This window comes from Thalia democratica, chromosome 1 (assembly GCF_965202585.1).
Source record: "Thalia democratica chromosome 1, ktThaDemo2.hap1.1, whole genome shotgun sequence".
Taxonomy (NCBI): Eukaryota; Metazoa; Chordata; class Thaliacea; order Salpida; family Salpidae; genus Thalia; species Thalia democratica.
Genome location: NC_139165.1, coordinates 53,525,139 through 53,548,142, shown reverse-complemented (window position 1 = coordinate 53,548,142; position 23,004 = coordinate 53,525,139). Strand labels below are relative to the sequence as shown.

Genomic DNA, 23,004 nt, shown 5'->3' with positions numbered 1-23,004 from the left:
AGGCCGGATCCGACCTGTCAGCTGTATGTTGTACCCTTGTATGTTTAAAATGCATTCAGCTATTGCTACTTTCGCAGTTATCATATATTATTATATTTTAAATATGTTTGCTAAAATAAGATGATTAGTGGCATATAAGAAAAAATTTCTTAGATACCACTACATATAACTTCGAAGATTTTAGAAAGGCTTTAATTGTTTTCTTCAAAGAACTTGTGTTTTCATCATTAAGATTATAGCTTTTGTTGTTCATACTTAGTTTAGTAATGAGGAAAAAGTCAGTGTGTTTATTTTTTTACTTGAGTATCTTTGTTAGACAAAGCGTGTCACTTTTATTTTGTGATGCTGTAGCCTGATTATATTTGTTTTTTTTTTGTTATTACACAACAGGTTAGTCAAAAGCTCTGATGAAGTAATCAGTTCAAAATTAGCTGCTACAGAGCCAAAACTATTTATAAAAGGACTGATTAAAACTGAGAAAAAAGAAAAAAAGAAAATTGATGTTAAAAAATATATATTGTCAAAGAAAAGTTCTCCGCTCGTTTTACCTTGTGACAGTTCAAAAGAATTTATCCGTCCCGCTAAAAACTTGCCTCCTACTAAAAATTTGGTACATCCTTCAAATAACATCACTGATGATGGAATTCTGCCTACTCCGATGTGTGATGTCGATATGAGGTTTCACTGCTTTCAACTTTCTTCATATCTTGCACTAATTTTATAGTGCTATTTTGTGTTATAAAATTGCCTTGTTAACGTAAAACTATGAAGTTATTTTTACGATTCTAGATTATGTGATATTTTCAAGCTTTTATTGATTACTTTTACCTTTTTAGTTTACTTGTAAAAGCAACACATTCTGTTTCGGTAAGCTTTTTTTTTGAAAAATATTTAAAACTTTGCTTTTTTTTATAGTAGTGATTTTTTTTAATGTAAAGCGTAAATTATTTGACAAGCCAAGCAAAAAAATTAGTTTAGAAATAGTATTTACTTTTTAGGAACCTTGGAAGTTTGTAAAGTTTTTGAAATATATTATTATACATGAATGTAAAAACTCTAGTATGAGTTTAGCAAATAGAATAATAATAATAAAAAACTGTTTTTAAATTAAAAAACATTATATAAATGTAGCAAACTGAAAAATTATCTTTGATAAGGTAATATCCATACTATTTTTAACAGATTAAAAAAAGAAAAAGCAAAACAAGCAGTTACAACTACTCCACAAGTCAAAGATCAAACAAATTCCAGGTAAAAATGTGACTTTCAAATAACAGTTTTTTTGTGACAGTTAAATACATATTTCTCGACTTTTCATCAGAAACTTACATTAGAACAAAACATAAAATTATGAATAGTTTTTTCCTTAAAAACAAAAAATTTAAACTAACTAATTAATTAGCGCAATAAATAATCAGTGTAAAGTAATCATCAATTAAACTAAAATACTGTTAACGGAAACAAAATGTAGAATTTAAGTAAATAAAGACACTTTGTAATCTAATTCTTTTTGTTTGCACAATTCTGGTATCTTTAAAATTATAGAGATAGCCCCTAACTTAACGAGATCAAAAATACTATTACAATGATGAATTATTTTAAATCTAGATATCTCTTATTTCCTAGCACAATCTCTATTATTTATTTAATATTTAATTGTTATTATTAGTATATATATATATTTTCGTATTATTATGTAAAAATGATTTTGGTTTAGTTTAACTGTTAAATAGATTTAGTATTTAATAGAAATCATAGTTTTTGGTGTTGCTATACACTTAGACATTCTCAGACTCATGTGAAATTTTGTAAAAATCAGGCTAGCTCAAACTAGTTTAAAGATTTTTTTGAAAGATTCAGGTTTTTTTAAATTTATTTTTACTCAAATGAAATAAACAAAATTAGTTTTCAACTGAATAATTATTATGAGTTTAAAGTTAATCATACTTTTGTCTTTATTTAAATAATAAAGCTTAAATATTTTGTTATATGGTTGCCCCCTATTATTAAATGTATTAAGTTTTCAAAATAGTAGATAGTTTATTAAGGCATAAGTATATTAGATAAAGTAAATTTTAGTTCAATAAATACGTGAAATTTTAAAAAGCCTTTAGTGTATAGCTAAAAGTCATTTAAATTAATGAAGTGATTAAAAGCAACACCTTGAATAAAACTAAAACAATGTTCTATTGTGTGTGATTAAAACTAAAGTCTAAAGATTATTAAAATATGACTAAAACTGCAACCCGCGAAGAATTTGAAACTTGAATTTTGGCCCGCGAGCACCAATAGCCTGCTGACCCCTGACTTATAGTATACTTTTAAAACACGTGTACTTTTGAAATACTATCCATCTAAGGAAAATGGATAACATCTTATTATGCTACGATTCCTTTTGATTGCTAATGCAGTGCTTCCTGACTTATCCGGCCATGATGGGCAAGCTTTTTTTGTAAATATGGCTGGATAAAAATAAAATATCGTTTTTTAATAACCTACCTCATTAATATTATCCGATGCATATAATAAGACGTACACTTAGTTATCTGTTAATTAAGTTTATTTTAACTTTTTTCAACGAACCAAAGAACTAAAAAAGACAAAAAACAAACGAACTTAAACTTTGTAAATTTTAAAACTATTTCAACGAAAACATATTACTTTATGAACAGTTTAACTAATATCAGAACTCTTTCTAAAAAAGGAAAGAATAAAGGTTTGTCTCACATAACTTTTTTGTTTCTTAGCATTAAACTCACGGAACCGGATAAGTTGTGAAACACTTTCTGGGGTGGTTTTTGGTTTTTTGTTTCATCTGGCCGGTTGTGTACCAATGCTTAAGTAATGCAACATTCTTAAATACAACCCGGTTCAATGAACAAAAACTGGTGTTCGGAGTAGCTCCGGTTTGATATTCTTATACTTATATAGCCCAAAAAATTTAATTTCTATAAGTTTTTTTACGAACTATTACATTAGTATAAATTGCTTGCATTGCATAGTTATTGAAATCAAACTAGACATGTTATTATAGTTAACCATTGATTTTAGCTGAATTCAATCAAACGTTCTTGACTTAAACCGGCCGCATAAGTGAGGGAGCATGTATAACACAAAATCGACTCTGAACAATGATTATATGACAAATCAATTTCGGAATTTTTTAGTTTCGACAATTCAAGTTTAAAAAAAATGTTAAAAATAACAACTCAAAAAGTAATAAATATTTGAAAAAAAAATTGCGTATGTACGTCCAATTAAAGAGATAATGATTTATTTATCTAATAAAAGAGAAATTTCAAACTTACTAAAAGTTAATACTTATTTTAGTCATATCTCAAAAAATATTAAAAATTTTGCTAAAAGAAACAAAATATTTCTAGGTATTAATTAAACGTACATACACGTTTTTATTATTTAAAAGCATATACTACTTTTTGAGTTGTGGCCCTTAAAACATCTTTTTAAGAGTTTGGACTGTTCCAACTAGAATAGTCGTGCACCCCTGAGCAATAAAGCTCTTTTTCTAAAAACATATACAAAGTTGTAAACATCTATAATATTACCTTTTAATAAAAAATAGTTTAAAATAAATATTAGTTTTGTCGTTCATGTTTTATGATTATGTAGTTACTGTGATTGTCAGTGATTGGTATACATCAGAGTTTCCTAAAAAAGAGTAATGTCACCCCCATCTCGCAACATTGGCTATCATGGCGCAATAAGTAGTAAAGCGGAGAAAAATTAATGAGTAATTAAACAGTTAAGGGGGCATTTATGAATATGAGTTTGGGAAACTCTGGTAGCCGAAGACTACAAATGATTACCAAATAATTTTTATTAAAACATTTCACAACATTTAGCCATATTGTAATGTGGATTTATTTTTATTTTTAGAGTAATCAACTAAGAAAAAAAGTCATAAAAATTTAAACAAGGAAATAATGAAAGCTTATGTTAATACAGACCTGCTTACCAACAAGATCGCGACAATCGTTTCAACCAAAACTCTGCTGTCAGGAAGCCGCCGATGCATCAAGATTACAACCATCCGGATTACCAACGACGAGTGCCTGGGGACCAGTATAACCGCGGTTACAACGATAAGCGTTACCATGGAAACAGACAACCTTACAACCAAAGGTCGCCCTCAAAATTTTCCGGACCAGGACGCACCAACAACCGCTATGGTTACTATGACAGGCCTCCGCCTCACCATGGGTACCAAGAAGATTACCACGGGGGTTCATCTGGGGATTATCAACGCCAACAAAGCTGGCAAGACCCGCGTTACCACGGACAACCGGGTGGGTACGACCGTCACAACCACAAAAATCACGCTTACCATGAATCTAGGCAACATTATCACAGACATGACAAAAAGTTATGAAGTTGTTATTTTGTATTTTTTTCATTATAAGTAACAAGTTTAAATCTTACTTTTAATTTTATTGTCTTAAATGCATTAAAGATTTCGACTTTAAAAGCTTTGTGTTCGCACAAATGCATAGGAAATTTAATATAATTTTTATTTAACGAACTTTTGCTTATAAGCTTCATCAAAATTTTGTCCTATTTTTATTTATTAATTTTTTAGGACCCCAAAAAACGTACAAATTTTGAAATTTATTATATTGTTGCCTTAAATGCTTTTTGATGAAATTTTGCTAATGTTCCTTTACGTCGTGTTAGTTACACTTTCCGCCCATATTTTGTTTTGTTTTTAGTTGCAATATTAGTTTATAAAAAAATTATTTAAGTTTAATTTATTGAAATTTAATTTTTGGTTAATATGTTTTGGAAAGTTTTTTAAATGAATTTTAATTATCTAACAATTGTTATAAAATAAATTGTTTTTATTTTGCATAAGTTTTCTTCAGTTTTTACTTTAGTAAAGTTTTTTTTTGCTTTTTATAGTTTTACAGGCATTTATGGCTCTAACATAACTTAACAGAATAAATTTTTTGTTTATTTACTTGAAAACGTAGTTTTTATAAATTTTTATCTAATTAAATAAATTTATTTAATATAGTTCAAGGTGCTAAAAACTTCTGTAAAAAATATATGCTTCCAAAATAAACTACACACTAGTTAATTAAGTAAACACACACATACTAATAAGATTTTATTAATCAACTAAAGATCTTGTTTAAACAAGTGAAACACTTTTTTGGTAATAAAATTTAAAATGCAAATTTAAACAGTACTCTTTCTTTATTACACTGTACTGTTTAAGAGTACTGTTTAAATTTGTTATTTTTATATATTCCATTGAACTTGTTTCATTAAGATTTTTATAACAGGGTTGCCACTTTACCTATAAATTTGGAAAACCCTGGAGTTTGACAATTTAGGTAAAAAAAAAAACTGGAATTTGAGAAATTTAAATGAAAATGAAAAAAAAACCTGGAACTTTGAACAAAAAATCTGGAATTTTTTAAATTAAAGTTTTTGTTAATTTTTATAAAATAGATAAAATTCAAATAGTTTTATGATTTATAAATCTGTAGTTTTAGCTAACTTTGTTGTTATGAAAACAATAATGTTTTAGCATTAACTTTTTGTTTATATGTTAGTGGGTGGAAGTCATTAGGAAATAAATAAAAACATTACTTTGTACTTGTAACAAAAATGTTACAAATTTTTTACAGAAAAATATAAAGTGAACACAAAACTCTCCAAATTTTTCAACAGAAAGTATAGTAACTATATTTTAATGAAATAGCAGTTTCACTTGCTGTTTTGTTTATTTAAATTATTACTATAAAATCATTCAACTAGAGTAAAATATTAATGTAATGTGAAATTAAATAGCAGAAGAAAGTAAAACTGATGTACGTATTTTATTTATCATGATGATAGATTTTATTTCAGTTCTAAGACTTTGTTCTTGTTTAAAAAAAATATAATGTTTTAACTACTTACTGCAACTTTTAAAATAGCAAACAATCATTTGATTTATAGTTTAACAAGAATTAATGAAAGATAACACGTTCAAACTAAGAAAAAGTTAAAGTAGACTTTTAGCTATTTGTATTAAACCAACATTAGGCTTTTGAACAACCATCTAAGAAGAATTTAGTACAGATTCCATCGTGACAAAATTAATTGCAGTACTAACAGTTACTCTTAAATAATTTATATCTTTTGAACAGCAGTTTTATTAAATAGATGATAACTTACTACTACAAACTATCTAAAAAAGATGTGCTTTTAAAAACTTGGAAGAAAATCTGAAAAACCTGGAAGAAATTTTGAAAACCTGAATTTTATTTTAAAAAACGAGTTGGCAACCCTGTTGTTAGAAAACGCTTAAATTTATATTTTGTGTAGTATGAAGGGTTGCCACTCAGTCAGGAAAAATTTAAAAGAATGACAAAAGTCAGGAAAAAATGGGGGGTTTTGAAAAAAAGTCAGGAAATTTGATAAAATTTAAAAAAAGTCAGATTTTGTCTGTTTAAATTTACTAAAATCCTTGTTTTCCAAAGCCTTAAAATGGTAAAAATTAATTAAAAGTCCTTTAAAGTCAGAAAAAAACTCCAAAATTTTCCTAGATAACAAATATATTTAATTTTAATTCCAATGCCTTTATCTGGTATAAATTAGTAAAATATCCTTTATAAAACTGCAAAAATTTTCTACTGAAATTTGAACAAGTACCCTATTTGAACAAGCAGATTTTGTAAGCTTTTTAGTATTGATGGTCTGTAGCAAGTACACTTCCATAGTGAAACTGTGATATATACACAAAAGTTTATCTAGCATAATTTTAGAATCAAAGTTTTTTATCAAAGTACATACATTAAAAAAAAAATAGTATTTGATTAAGTTCTTTATTCTTTGGTTTTAGTTGTGAAAGTTCCTTATTGATTTAAGGTTTTAATTGTAAAAGTCCCTTATATGTCGTTTTGTTATTTAGATAAGTTTATGCTAGAAAATTCTAAAATATGTGTTCTTTATTGTTTTAAGGTTTCAGCTGTAAAAATTTGTTTTTGTTTTAAGATTTTAGTTGTTAAAGTTCTTTATTAATTCAAGGTTTTAATTGTAAAAGTTCCTTATATGTCATTTGTTTATCTAGATACATTTATGCTAGGAAATGCTAAAAAATTGTGTCTTTTTTCAGACAAGCTGTTTTTATAAGGTAATAATACAAGTATTTTGCTGATAGAGCTGTTTATTACAAACATCAATCATACACAGATGGTTTAAGTGATGTACTGGAAGTTTAATGATAAAATGCAGCAAAAAACTGTTGATTTAACCTGTATTAAAATTAGATTGAAAGCTTTATATAGTTTCAAGTGTTAGATTATGTATTTTAGAATAAGTTTATATAAGAGTTTGTTTTGGAAAAGTCATGAAAATTTTGGTAAAAAGTCAGGAAATTTTTCTCAGCTCGATCAGTGGCAACCATGAGTATGTTAAAAAACTCTATTTTATTATATCGTACAAAACTAGATACTTATTTTAAATTAAAAGACAGATTCAAAAACTATCTTTAAAAATTATTTTTATGATTGCCAAAAAAAGTCATTTTTTGACTTTTTACCCTGCACATTTTTCCTATGTAAAAAGAATAAATTTTCTTGATCTTTTTATTAAAAACTTTAATACAACACATTTATAAAGTTACTTGTTGATATTTATCTCAGTAATAAATTCATAGAGTCTTAGTTCATATAATTTTTATTTCTTTTAAACATGTGAGTAATTTCTATTTTATATGATGATTATTTACACCACTTATAATCCCAATATATGTAGAATAAATATATTGCGTATAAACTTGCTGATCGCTATTATCGGCTTGGGTTTATTTTTTTAATGTGATGGTACTTAAAAACAGTGTTAAACCTTAAGTAATTCGTATTTTTATGATACTTTCAAGGGGAAATTTCTCAACTTAGTTCAAATTGAAGACGGTAGAAATTTATCTAAGATCAAACTAATGAAAGTTCTAATGCTAAAAATAGTTTAGATATTTTTTTCTCAACGACTTCAACAGTAAACTTTTGTGTACTTTCTGGTTGGATTTTACTGATGAGCTCAATTAGCAAAATGTTGTTTTTGAAATAAACAGCTAGAAAAAAAATACTTAATCTCATTCTCTGAAGTTTTAGATAGTTGAAGTAGATTATGTGATTAACAACTAAAGTCATAAAACCCATAGTTTAAGTTTTAATTTTTCTTCTTGCCATATCTCAAAAAATTGACTAAAACTGAAAAGAACAAAAACATTACAGAAGGTCTAGTTTATAAAGATCATGATTATAACTAAATATTTTCATAAGGTAATTCATGATCACACAAACTTTGAAATCTTTAGCAACCATTAAAATTAGCATTAAATATAAGAGTACAAGGATCTTAGTCGGTTGTAACTATTTTAAACAAAATAAATCAAGTGTTAATCACCTTTCGATAAACATTAAAACAAATTCCAGCGACAACACATTTAATTCTACTAGTAATCTTTATTACAAATGCAAGGTTGACTAAATTTGAAAAGGAGCTCGAATGCTAAACTTGGAATTTAAGGAAATACATCATAACAAATAGGTTTAAAAAGTATGTAATTTTATCATTTCTAAACTAATCATATCTATCCAGATCAGAAAAACTTATTAATTTTTATATTTTTCATAATTAATATTTTTTATTAAGATAAACTATTCTTAACAAAGTTCTTCTGTTTGTAAAATTAAGCTTATTTTGTCCCAAACAAAACTTAATGATAATAAAGTTATACTTTGAAAATAATTTTCATGTATTAACTTTTTTCAACTTATTTTGATTTTTCTTTATACCGATCTTCGTAAATTTTGTAAGGAGTTTTTACGAGCTTTTGCTCGTAGTTATATTTAATTTAACAATAAGTATTTTTATTGTTTTCTTTTAAGAAAGTTTTTTTTTTTTTGTTATATTTTGTTTGTACTTTCTTTGTTTCAATTTTTTTAAATAAATTAAATGTAAAACATATATATTTACATAGGTTGTAAATATATATTGACATAAGTTTAAATTGTGAAAAAAAAAAAAGTGAATCAAACGATATTACATTTTAAATATTATACAATTTTAAGTGAGATTTTTTAAGGAAGAGTAACGAGACGAGATTCGATCGTCTTTAGACTTGTTGATGAACAAGTCTGTCTAAGTGTCAGTGAACTTTTTGCCTTGATTCTAAGTTTAAATTTAGTAATGAAGTAAAAGCTAAACAGTTAGCCGATATTACATGCTTTCGTGGATTGTTACATGACATAACTTATTTATAAGTTGGTAATATTTAGCTTATAACCTAAATTTATTAAATATACTAAAGAAAACAAAAAATTTCAAGTTTGCCTAATGTTTGTTTAAATTTTACCATCTAAATAGGTCTGTGCAAATTGTAGAAAAAAATGTGTAAGTTTTAAAGCTGAAACTGGAAACTAATTGATTATAAAGTAGAATAGAAAAATTAGGACGAAACTGGTAGTAAATTATCTCGGATACTGTTGTTAATAATCATTTGGTAAAGGTCATTATTTATTTTTGACTATAAAATAGTAATAGTTTCGATAACAATTATAAAACTTTAGCGCCAGACTTACAACTTAGCTAATAGACTGTAATTTGAAAAATTTTGTATCAGAATATTAAATTGGTACAGGTTTAATTTTAAAATTTGCTTGCATTCAAAATATTCTAGATACATTAATGACAAGAAGATCTAACTTAAACATAGTTATAACAGCTTACTTAAAAAATCCTACAATAAAACTTAGAAAAATATATGTCAAATAATTTATTGAATATAATATAATCAAAATAAAAAAAGTTGGGTTAAACTGATTGATAAAAATAAAAGTAAAAATTATTAAAGTGAATTAAAATTAGTATTAATAAAAAATTATAATTAAAACTGCATAAGTATCAAATTTAGTTTGGGACAATTTTAACTAAAATTTGGTAAAAGAACAACTTTGTTAGTTTTTTTTAGTCCTAATTTTAAAAATCTAAAAATTAACAAATTTAATTTCTTTGACTAAATTCTTACTGATCGGGTTAGAAGTGATCGCGAATTAGAAATGATCGGATTCTGTGATGGCTCAGTATGTGAGTAAACATGATTATTTGTCGCATTTACTTGACAAACAAATGCTTTGATTTTTTTTGTAAGTTTACTTTAATAATTAGTTGTAGATGGACTTTAAATTTCGATCTATCATGTTGATTTACACTGGTGTTATTTAGATTAATTTGCTAATAACTCTTTAAAACAAAAGTAAGTTTAAAACAGATTAACAAGTTTTAATAGTTTCAGTAAAAAAACGGATATTTTGTTTAAACTAGTGATCTACCGAACCTGAAATATTTTGCTAAGATTCAGTCGGAGAAAATCCTGATCCTAACTTGTAGATTCATTTGTTGTATTAATACTCCTTTAGCTCCTACAATAGACTGTTTAGCAAGGACATAATTTAATTAGCCCTATTTATGCAATATGTTAACTTTATATTTATAAATGTTTACTTAAAAATTTTAATTTAAAAAAAAACAATGTCTTTTACATATAAATATTAAGCGGAAAAGTCCTTTCCCTTAAGTCACTATATTCGGATTAAATAGTATATAATAGAAACAAAAATGTACGAAAAAAAAAAATAATTCAATATCACAGTGGAAATCAAAGTGGAAATAAGCTTTGATTTATGGTTTCTGAAAAGAAATTAACATAGTCTCTTCATATAACATTGTTTACAAATACTAAACTATTAAACTAAACGAAAAAAATTAAATCAACAACAACGAACCAAATACTTCAATTATTTATTAATATAGTTTAAGAAAAAAATGAGACATCCATAACGATACGTTAAAAGAAAAAAAAAACGAGTAACATATGAAATATATGAAACGCCCTAATATAGAAAAACTCTGTAACTAATGTTAAAAAATGTTTGTAATATCTGTGCTAAAATTTTAAAGTCAATTGTACAACAGCTGAATTAAATAAATAGTTAATAATAAGGATGAAACACACCACGAGATATAATCGAACGTAATCTACTAATTAAACAAACACTTACAGAACAAAGCATCTGATATATTAAATCTACATCGACACTACTTTTATTTTTTTCTAAATTTTATTTGTTTAAACTTAAATTTAAGCAATATATGTCGGCATTTCGTATATCTGATTCTGATTTTGACGTTTACGCCTTGATCGATGACAGTGTATGTGATCTGCTTGAAAACGTTAGAGGATATTCTCATGCAGATGAGCCTCTAGTGAATTATTATATAGCAGTTTTTCTGGTGAGACTTCTGAATGTTTGTTTGTTATTGAACTTAATAAAAAAAAAACATATTTCAAACAAAAAACAACTGTTCTAACTATACTTTACACTGTCAAAAGTTAAGGGTCACATTTTTTAAACTATAATAGTAAAAATAATTTTGAAACATTTGGTAATAAAGAATTTTTTTCTAAAATGTATAATTTTTTTTAGGTTACACAATTAAACCTAGTATTACTTTTATACAATAATTTTTTTGATTATTATTTATTTTGTTTCTATGCTAAGTTTACAAGCATTTAAATATATATCTTAATGTTTAAAGTTTAGCTAAACAAAAAAACATATTACTTTGAGTTAATAACCGGAATGATAAAAACAAACTTAATAAAAAATTGAAAAAGTTTAACCTAGCTAGTTTGTTTTGAGTTAGGAAACGTAAAAGTTTTTTTTAATTAAAAATTGAGACATTTACTACTTTGAATAACTGTGTCTTGAAATGGGACACGTTCAAAATCCACCCGCGATCAAAATCCACCCGATCAAAATCTACCCAGTCAGATTCGAGAACCGCTTACCGATCGAGGGTAAGGTTTGGGGTAAAGGTGATAGTGAAAAATAAATAATAATAATAATAATAAAAAAAGAAGTAAATATTTCAAAAGAATGGGTGGATTTTGATAGTACACCCGTAAGATTAGTCTAAAAAAATCTAATAGCTTATTAGTTCATTCTTAATTATAGTTACAAATAAAATTACTGCAGTGATATTTTTGCATAAAGAATTATACTGTTTACCGATAAAAAACTTAGAAATCAACAGTTTTATAATTATTTTTAAACGTATTTTAAAATAGAGTGAAAATTAGAGAAAAGCCTTGTAAAGATTTTTCATTGTGAAAGTCATATATAAACACAACAAAACAAAGTTAGTTCTAAGTTATATGCTTAATTTTTTTTAGTTATGTAGAAAATATTTTTAGTACATAGAAAAAACACGGTGCGAAGAATAATAGGGTTTATATATATAGCTATACAAAATTCCAAGAAAGATTGTTTAGGGTTTTATAAAAATGAGTAGGTTATAGCTTATACACCTCTCTTTGGTTTGACCTGGTTTAGCACCAGCTCTGTAACTTCTTAGTCTACTTCCGCTACCTTGCAGATGCTTTGGTTAAGTTAATGCTACGGGTTTAATCTTAAAAAAAATAGACAAAGTAAAAACTCAAACACTCGGGTAGAGAAAGCTCTTTAGACCCGTAATTCAATCTTTTTGTAGGAGAAGTAGAACTATGTTCTGAAAGTCGTAGTTAAAGCAGTCAGGCAGTCTAATTTGGGTCTCTTGAGATTTCCACTACTAGCAAAATTCCCTCAGATACACAGTAACAAAAACTAATTAAATTTTTATTTAACCAGAGCGAAAAATAAACAGTACACATATAAAACAAGATAAAATAGAGAACCAATTTTTACGTACTAAATTACGACAAATACGACAAATACTTTATTTTAAAAACTTTATTATGTCAACAATCGAACAAGACAAAATTGAAAGACTAATAATTGTGGTAATATTTAACTAATAGTTTATACAAGTTGAAGTGAAGCAATTAGTCTTAAGTTGTTTTATACAAAACAAAAAGGGATATGTGTTAAAATACTTTTTTTTAGTGACAGTAACTAATATAATAAAAAATACATAAAAGTAATAAAATATAACACAAAACTGATGTAAGGTATTGAAATTCTAGTAAATTTTTTGGACATAAATAAGTGTTTTTAAACTATAGCTGAGTAAAATATTTTATTTTATTTTAAACATTAATTTTAAAGTAAAATAACAAATCAAACAAAAAAAATCATTTTTGTTAATAAGTTATTTAACTAGCGATGTACACTAACAAACTTCTTTTTTTGAGTCCTATAAATTGTTTGTTATCAATTAAACGACAAAAATACGCACAAAATATCAGTTATCGAGTTACACACTACTTGGATACCTTTTAACGTCTTGTCTAACTCTATAATATACATTAATACTATCTTGCTTATATTAACACTTCTGTAAAAAAAAATAACAAAATTTAGTTGAATTAAAGGAGTCTGATAAATCTTGATTTATTGTAATTCTAATATTAATCCTTATTTTAAATCTTTAATAAACTTGAAATATGCAACTTTGTTCAAATACCAATGATATTGTAACTAAATTAGACTATTAATTCAGTAGTTTTGTTCAAAAGTTGCTTTTATTCATAATTAGTAATAAGATTATGTTTCTTTCTTAAAAATTAATTTTTTAATAGTGAAAACAAAACTATATAACTTTAAATATACTTGTTAACGTAAAATATTTTGAAACCATTGTTTTTCTCTTTTGCGTTTTTATCAAATTTTAAACAAATTGCGGTCATTAACCAGCTTGTCTAACTTTTTAGTGCAAACATTTTGAAAACGTCATCTACTTGGTTAGCCAATGACTAACTCGCTGTAAAATAAATTTGGGTCACCACAATCAACAGATCATTAACATGGAAATGCTAAGACTTAATGGTCTCACCCACTATATATTCAACCAAAGCATATTTTTCGTTGGCAAACGCAACTGCGCAGCTTTGCAAGGGCAAAATTAGTTTATATGTAAATGGTATATGATAGCTCTTTATTAAGTTTTGTACATTAGTTAACAAAATTATAAGTTAAACTGAATAGAATTCTTTTTAGCTGCGATATTTGAATTAACTAGATATTTTTATAACGTTTCACATCTAGATCAATTGTATTTAAATTATTAACATTGGTAAAGATAAATGAATAGTTTCCTTTTTAAAACCTAGTTTTTGGATAATTTTAAGCTCGAGTATAGTTAGTAGTAACAATTGTAAAAAATTTCAGTTAATGATTTTTGTAAAAGTAACTTTTTTACCGGAATACATTTTGTTATAGTAACTAGCTTTTAACAGTTTTAAACTATTTTTTAAATTGACAATGTCGGTAGCAAAATATCTTCCAGGTTTTAAAAAGCTACACGTTCAAAGGTCTATTTTTTGTTTAAAATTAAGTTTATGGTAAAAAATTGTGTTAAATAGTATTATTAAACTGAAAAGATATGTTAAATCTTCTTTAAATATTTTGTTTAATAATTTTTTTTATTTTATGATGAAAACTTTTTTTTATCTATACAATAGTTTTTTTGTGTCAAATTTAAATTTTTTTACTTCACATGTAAAAGTTTTAAATTGCAGTTTTTCATTTTTTCTATTGATTTTTGTTCAAAATTCCAAGTTTTTTTTATAATTTTTCAAATTACAGTTTTTTTTTAGCTTAATTATCTAATAATTTTATTAAGTACAAAACTATTATACTTTAGGATTAAAGATATACTAAGGAAAACTTTTTAATTATATGTGTTTGTAAAACACGTAGTAACACGATCGAAAATGCTCAAATTGTAAAGTTTAAAAAGGTGTAAGATATATAAATGCAAAACCCGAACGACAGGAAAGTTTTCCATAGCGTAGTGGGTTATTGTGTTTAATCAAAATTTTTAAATCTAGGGTACCTGGGTTCAAAGCCAGCCAATTTTACATTTTTTAATGTGCTCATTTACCATTTCTATTAAATAAAAATATTTATGGTCTATAATCAAAGATGTATTTTATCTAAAAGTATACTAATTTTAGTTCAATAAATTTCACACAATTTTGTTGTAAAAAACAAACACTAAAAAATTATTAATTTTCTTATTTCATTATTAATACTATAGTACAGATAAATAAATATTTATTAAATTAAAAATTTATCTTTTGCACAAAAGTATTTAAATATAAAAAAGTACGAACATGTTTTCATCAAAATGTATAGAAAATAAACAAAATCAGAAAAGTAAAAATATAATAAAAAACTGGTAAAATATTATAAATTTTTGAGTTTGTTTGAAAAAAAAAATTGCAAAAATATACTCTATTAACTTTTACACTATTAAAAATAGTTACTATTACAAACAGTTTACAACCATCCGGCTTTAAAATAAATTAAAAAACTAAGCTTTTAAAAGTATTTTGTTAACTATAAATTAGTTGGAAATTGGTTTGTTTTACTTAAGTACTAAAATCAAACAAAGTTGAGCATTTAAAAATCAATGAATTTAAAAAGAAAAAATTTAAGTAGCTATAGTTTAGTTAAAATAAAGAGAAAAATAAACATCAGTAATAATTTTTTGTAGATATAAAGTTGACTTAAAATGTAAAGAAACTTTTAAAGCAATTGATAAAAAACTGCTTTAAACAGTAACTTTTATTTTAAGACACTTAATTTGTTTTCAGAAGTAACAAATAACATCAAAAATTGAAAAAAATCTACTTCTTTGTTCAACAATAAAATAAATTTCAACGAACTAATAAAAAAAAAATAAAGTTTTTCTTAAGACATTTAAACATACACAAATAAAATAAAAGCAGCTTATTAAAAATATCAACACTCTACTATAATGCAACAAAAAGTAAAGAATTCCAAAACTAAAAAGCTGACATTTTCTTCACATTTAAAAAATGTTTTAGTGTCAAAATTAATAATATTAATTGTAACACAAAAACTCTATCTAAAGTTATCTATATATATCAATGTTAACAAACTATAACACTAATTAAAAAACAAGGCACTCTTGTTTACATTTTAAATAAGGAAAAGCAATCTTCATTAAAAAAATATCTACACTCATACACAAAAATCAACTGTAATTTATTTTTTTTATAACTAAAAAAAGGCAAACCTGTTCACATTTTTAAATTGTAATTAAAAAATAATAAATTAAAAAGGCACACATGTTTACATAATTAATAAAAAAACTGTATTAATAATCATTGATAAAAACTGTTTCTAAACTAATATACAAAAGCTAATTTGAATCTAACTAATACACTAGTTAAAATCAATGCAAGCCTGGTCACATTTTAATAAAACAAACTATATGAACTAACAAAATTAAAAACATGGATTAAACTTAATTTGTCTAAGTAGTACACTTAACATAATTTAAAGTTAATTTTTTTTTTGATTTGTAAATAAAAATTAAAACTATACAAACAAAACATAATCAAAAAATAACTATCACTGAAATTTAATAACGATTAAACTATAATTAACAAAATTTTATCTTACTAATAGTTCTAATTAAAAAGAAAACCTAAGACAAGCTCTGCCACCATCTCTTTTCTGATAGCTGGAAGATCAGATAGACAGATTGAAACTATTGTATGCAAACCTATCTTGTCAATTCCTCTGACTGCTACAGAAATCTTTTTCTCCCAAATCTTACATACATTTTTTGACTTGCCTACCCATGATTCAAAGGCATAGAATTGGGGGTGCACGACTATTCAAATTGCATCTAAAAATAAAATAGGCTTTTATATGCTAATATGAAAGCTTCAAGTATAAACTACAAGTCAGTTTTTATAAAATTAAAAAATTATTTAAGTTTTGAGATATTGTAATTTTTGTAGAAAGTTTCCAACACCTCAAACTGTATGTACCTCAAACTTTCTGATAACGTTCCTTTTATAGTTTAAAAGTTTTTGAATTTTGCTATTTAGAAATTTTTTAAAATAAACAAAAAACCTAATTACTGCAAGAAATGTTTATATAACAATCAATCATATAGAAAAAATTTAAAATATAATATAAATAAAAACTAACATAAATGTGAAGTATGATGTCCTTTTTCAAAGATTGAGCACTGTCATCCTATTTCTCTGTCTTGTATGAAGCCATTATTTACATTAATAAATGTTATACAATTTTTTTTTTATTTGTATATAAAAAATTATAAATCTGTAAATAAACAAAAGTTAAATAATATTATGTAGTTAATGATCTTAATAATGTTACAATTTGTGAATAACAAACTTTTAATTATTATTTATATATTATTTTAATACATACAAATATTATTTTTTTTGATAGAAAAACATCAGTCTTACTCAATCTTCTGCAATAATAAACGTATTTTGAAGTAAATTGTCATCACCTGTGATTCTACCTACCCCTTTAAAACTAACATTAAACTAACCAAAAAAATAAAACTATCTGTTTTACAAAAAAAAATCCCTTGGTGACACATTTGACAAACACTAACAAGGTTAAAATCTCAACACTAAAAACCACAAAGTGTGGGAAAATCATGAAGATCAAATCCCCAAGCAAGTATCTGCCGACGCTGCAACAAAAATACATCAACAATCCAATTGTGTGGTCACTGCCACCAGTGTGAACTCACAATAAGTTGTTGCAATTTTAAATAATCAAATTTTTAACAAAAATATTTATACAATCATAAGTTATTCTTCAGCCCTTTCAAAAATTTTAATTGGTAACATCATATGATTAACAATAAATAATTTAAGTTACCTCACTATAATCTAGCTAAAAAATCAAATAAAAAATCTAAAACTACTTTTATAGGGCTTTATTACTATTTTTCTCTAAAAATTAATTAACATTTCGAAATAAATTTAATACAAGCTGAAACTTAAAAACAAAGCTACAACAAATAATGTTAAAATATAAACTAAATGAATTTTTTTTTTTGTATTTTTTTTGAGGAAAACCCCCTTTTTTTTAAAGGATTGAACCTGAAGGATCAGAAATTTTTTAACACAAAGGGGTTTTTGTACATTTTTAGGTAAAATAGTTGGTGAAGTCAAAAAAGTAATTTTTTTAGAAGAAGGTGAAGAAAGGGAAGAGTTTAAAAGGATTGAACCTGAAGGTTTAGAAAATTGCTTAATACCAAGGGTTTTGGTGGGAAAATTTTTAGATGTAGAAGTTGGTTGTACGGGATCAAATAACGGATCAGAAAAATTTAATAAATTGTTAGGTTGTTTTACTATTTTAAAGAAGTTTGAGGAAGTCTTATGGTTTTTATTTGAAGAAATTTCCCTGGTTTTACAAAATTCCAGAAATTTATTAACTTCTAATAAGTTAGTTTTTTCTAACAAAAATACCTGGTCAGACGGGCTAATACCTTTCAATACAACTTCTATCTTCTCTGTTGCCTGTAGAAAACAAGAGCTAAAATTATTTTATGTTTTAAAAGCGTTTCAAACATAACACTGATAATTCATTCTAATTCAAAAATTAGTATACAAAAAATACACTAACCACTTTTTGTAAATTACAACTCATTCTATTTAAATGCTACAATAAATAATAATAAGAAGTACCTCAACGAATTTAAATATTACTAAACCAAATAAAAAATGATGATATACTCAACCTTAATACAAAACTTAATATATAAATTATTTTAAATTTATTAGGACATTACTAGCTAATTTATAACTATCACTATATGTTCCTAGGAAAATGAATTAACTTCTTTATCTATCATAATATACATTTTTCATTAAATTCTTCTTTTATTATTTATTTTATTTCTTATTTCAATGAATGGTTTTACATTTCTCAGCTTAGCATCAGTTGTTGTTAAGCTACTGTTACTACTGTTAAAACAGCCTCTGATTGGCTTAAAAAAAGCTTGCTCTAATTGGCTAGTAGTGGAATTCTAGTAGTGGAATTCTCAAGCGTCTAATTTAACTCTATTCCGGCAGAATATGAAAAAAATGATAAATATCAGCTGTATCAGCCTTACTGTTCAGCTGAGCTACACCTCATTGTTGAGAGTGAAGTCCTGCTGCATAGGCAACAACTGAAGTCTTTTTGCTTTGCGCTTGGAGAAGTGACTCTAACTCTTAGGTTAGTTGTTCAGACACAGCACATAATGGAACTGTTGCCAATGATAAGTCTAAACCTGTTTGGCAAAAGGTTTGATTCTAAGGGTAGTATTCGTCGATAATAAAATTTGAGCTTTTATGTTATCAGTTTTTTCAATAAGGTCATATGAGCGAAATACATTAAAATAGTCCAAAGTTAGCTTATTAGTTGTTGTTTATTTTGAAATTGCGTTTTATATTTATTTATAAATGAAATTGTTTTTAAGATATGACAAATAGAAAACAGTCCAATAGGCTCCTTTCGGAAACAGCAAAAAATGACTAATTTGTTTAAAGTTTATCTTGCCTATTGTTATCAATCTAATTCAAAAAAATTTTACAGATTAGTCTTTATTAGGTAATAAACAGCATATTGTCAGAAACTAAAAAAATAAGGTTTGTTTTAATCTTTCTGTTTAAATTTTTTGACTTTATAAAATTACCTAAAACGTATATGTAGAAAAAACTGGAACAAAGTACAACTATCCTTGTATATTAAAATATTCAAACTTATTTTTTTAAAGTGGAAAATATATAAAACGTAGTTCTGAATAGAAAAAGTTGAGAGTACGTATTTAACTTTGACTTGGAAAAGCTACTGGATCATCATATACCAGGGTTTCCTAAACTTTTTTTTCATAAGCTCCCCTTTGAAGAAACTAAAATACCAATGGTCCTTTCTAAAAATGGTTTTCAAAAAACTACCCACTATCCTAAAACCTTTTTTTTTTCTTGTTATCATTAACTACAGAATATCTAGTGTAATTTTCAAATGATAGCCTTATGTCTCTCTTTGTAGCTTATGGCCCCCTAACTTTCTAAAATGACCCACTTTGGAAAGCCCTGATCTAGTGTAAGTTTCAAATTTTCCCGTAACATCTGGTGTAGGTTCTTAAAATACCCTTAAATACGCCTAAGATCTTTTTTGTTCTTCATCGTCAACTTCAGAGTATCTAGTGTTTTCAAGTTATTACTTTATGGCTTTTGCAACTTATTGCCCCTAAGGGGCCATCTTACCACTTTTGGAAACCCTGGACTAGACGGTCAAAAAATATTAAAGCAAAATTATGTCCTTATAACCTTCAAATACTGGAGATACAATAAAAATAAATCTTGAATCTCATGACCATCAGAATAACTTTATGCATCTCAACAAGGAAAACTGGATCAGAACTAACGTGCAGTATCTTCACACCATAAAAAATGACTTAATAGCTCATTAAAGCACTTTAGAGAAAGTAAACATCAGTTGAATTAAGTAACGGAAGCTGGAGCAACGCAAGTAAATATTTAAAATATTTTGCTCATTAGTGATGACATATTTAAAAAATACCTGACATTCGCTTTTTTCAATTGAGATTTTAATTTTGATACATTTACTGAAATTCCTCAGAAACTTTTGCACAAGTCAAAAAATATTTATCACTGTTTTTACCTGCGGACTTTCTTAATGATAAAGTTAAAGCTACAATAAGAATTTATAACACCCCAGCTGACTTACTGACGATTATGTTTACTTTTATAAATATCTGTGGTAGAGATTTACTTTTTTGTCATTTTTAGACATCCGTATTTTTTAAACAACTTTAACAACATAAATAAAGCAGTTTCTTCTGCTATCAGGCAAAAACTAACTGCTTTTAAAGCCTTCTGATGCAATGAGACGAAAATGATAACACAATCGAGGATGTACTTCGAAGAAAAAACGCTTGTCTGTTTTAATCTCAGAAAAAGAACTTAAGCTTTTAAGAGTTCTTTCATTAAGAAACAGTATGAAAAAATAAAATTTAAAAAATTTAAGGAATGTTCTTAACTATGGAACTGTGTGAACATCATATACGGTATGTTTTCTGCAGTACAGGGCACATTTCAGGTACTTCAGTAATATTTCTAAGATGTCTAGGTAAAGAAAATGCTGTGTAGCTTGTAGGCACCATGTACTAGATACAGTTTTCTCTTATCTTACTTTAGAGAAAATCTAAGCTTTCTGAGTAGAGTGTCTTCAAAAAATTTAAGAAATATGTTAATATAATCTGGATCTATTATTACACAGAACTTGTTAACTTAGTTTTACATCTAAAGTTCATCAAAAACAAATTACCTCTTCTCTGTGATGATTATAAAAAGCTTTATAAACTCGTCTAAATTTAAACTGATTTTTAAATCTCGTATGACATCACTTTTTAACTTCTAGGAGCTGTTCATAAAGCTAGATAAATGAGAAAAGTCATTTATGTCTTTAAAGTTGTTTGATGAAACTTAAATGCCTTCTTGGTTTAAAATTAAACTGATTCACTTCTTGATGGATAAATTTTCCTTTTAACGATGGTTTTGTTTTAATAAAAATATTTTGAGATTACAAAAATTTCGACAGATGTGTGCAACATCAGTGCTAAATGCCATGAGTTGCCATCTCTGGTATCTTTTTGAATAATTATCTTCTTTCGGATACTTTAAAGAGTTTTACAATCTTGTTTAAAAGTAGTGCAAACATTATGCAAATATATTTTTGAAGAAATGGAAACATAATTTAAAACAGTCTACAAAGGATAAGATGTTTTTGAACTTAGAAAAGGGCATAGCTCAAGAAACAAACTACTGTGAAAACCATTGAAAGTTTTATTACTTTTTATATTTCGCTTTAAAAAAATATATCAACAATTTAAAAATTTGGTATTTAAATACTTTCAAAAAAAAAGACTAGATTATAAAAGTCTATTTTGAGTTTTTTTGTTAAAGTATGAATAAACTCTATAATTTTAATTTAATAAATGTTATTGTACGCACAAAAAGGAAAACCAAGTGTGAAATTATAAAAAATAAAGTTTTTGGTTGAGTCCTACAAGCCTTATCAAAAGCACCAATATAATATTTAAAATTTATTTACAAAAAATTATTATTGGGAAGTTGCTTGTTGATATAGTTTACCAAGATGAATAAAATTTACAGATGTCAAATACACATTTTTTAGATTTAATTAGTAGCCGTGATCTTCCTTTGTACCATGAGGTGGCACGAGGCTCATGAAATGTTTATACCACCAGCAATACTATAAACCAAAAAGTTGTCGCTACAATGATATGAAATAACTGGTGTTTTTTTAAACTCCATCTAGTAAATTATGACCATTTTTCTTTTATCTTTACTGTTCAATGTCTTTATTTGCCACATTCAATTAATAAAAGTAATAACGTAGAGTGGTTGTTTCACTTTTTTTTTTGTCTTGTTTTCAGTCCAAGTTGTCAATAGTTAAATTCTTATAAAACAAATTTAGCTTTAATTACTGAAAAAAGTTAGATAGTTCAAGACTAAGATAAATAAACTAACGCGTGTGTTTATGTGTATACTTATTTTTATCATGGCTGAGTCCTACGATGCAAACTAAGTTGTGACAGTAGCAAATTAAATTTAGATAAAAAAAGAGCTACATAGTACCGTAAAATTAAAATTTAGTTGAAAAACTAATAAAAAACTATTAAACAGATAGGTTTGTTAAACAGGGACACGTTCAAAATCTACCCGCGATCAAAATCCACCCGGTCAAATTCGAAAACCGCTTACCAATCGAGGGTAAGGGTAGGGGTAACAGTAATATAGAAAAATAAATTTTTTAAATGCAAAAAGTATATAAAACATATTGATAAATAAAATCGGGTGGATTTCGATAATATACCGTTAAACATTAGTTTAGTTTCATAACAACAGTACTCTGTCATAAAAATATGTTTTAATGGCTAAATTATAAAAAAAAAACAATAGAATTAAAGCTGTTAACAATAGAAAAGTATACAATATACACATATTTTTAAAATTACTAAAAATTTTAAATTAAACTAAAAAAATAATTTTTTTATCTATATTTTATATTTAAAACGTTTAAAAAAATCAACAACAATAAAAACAAAACATATTTTGACTATTTACAGACTTAAATTTTTTGAAAAAGCAAA

At 25.7% G+C, this 23,004-nt stretch overlaps 1 protein-coding gene across 2 annotated transcripts in view; it reads left to right on the top strand.

The window, feature by feature from the left end:
- The window catches only part of LOC145836022 (ATP-dependent chromatin remodeler CHD1-like), a 35,373-nt gene extending 30,398 nt beyond the window's left edge, over positions 1-4,975 (top strand). For both annotated transcript variants that reach the window (XM_082943924.1, XM_082943848.1), the window contains exons 32-33: positions 1,183-1,251; positions 3,967-4,975. In XM_082943924.1, coding sequence (XP_082800050.1) covers positions 1,183-1,251; positions 3,967-4,390 — 493 coding nt within the window. In that variant the 3' untranslated portion in view covers positions 4,391-4,975. The remainder of the gene's footprint in view (positions 1-1,182; positions 1,252-3,966) is intronic.
- The last annotated feature ends 18,029 nt before the right edge of the window (positions 4,976-23,004 follow it).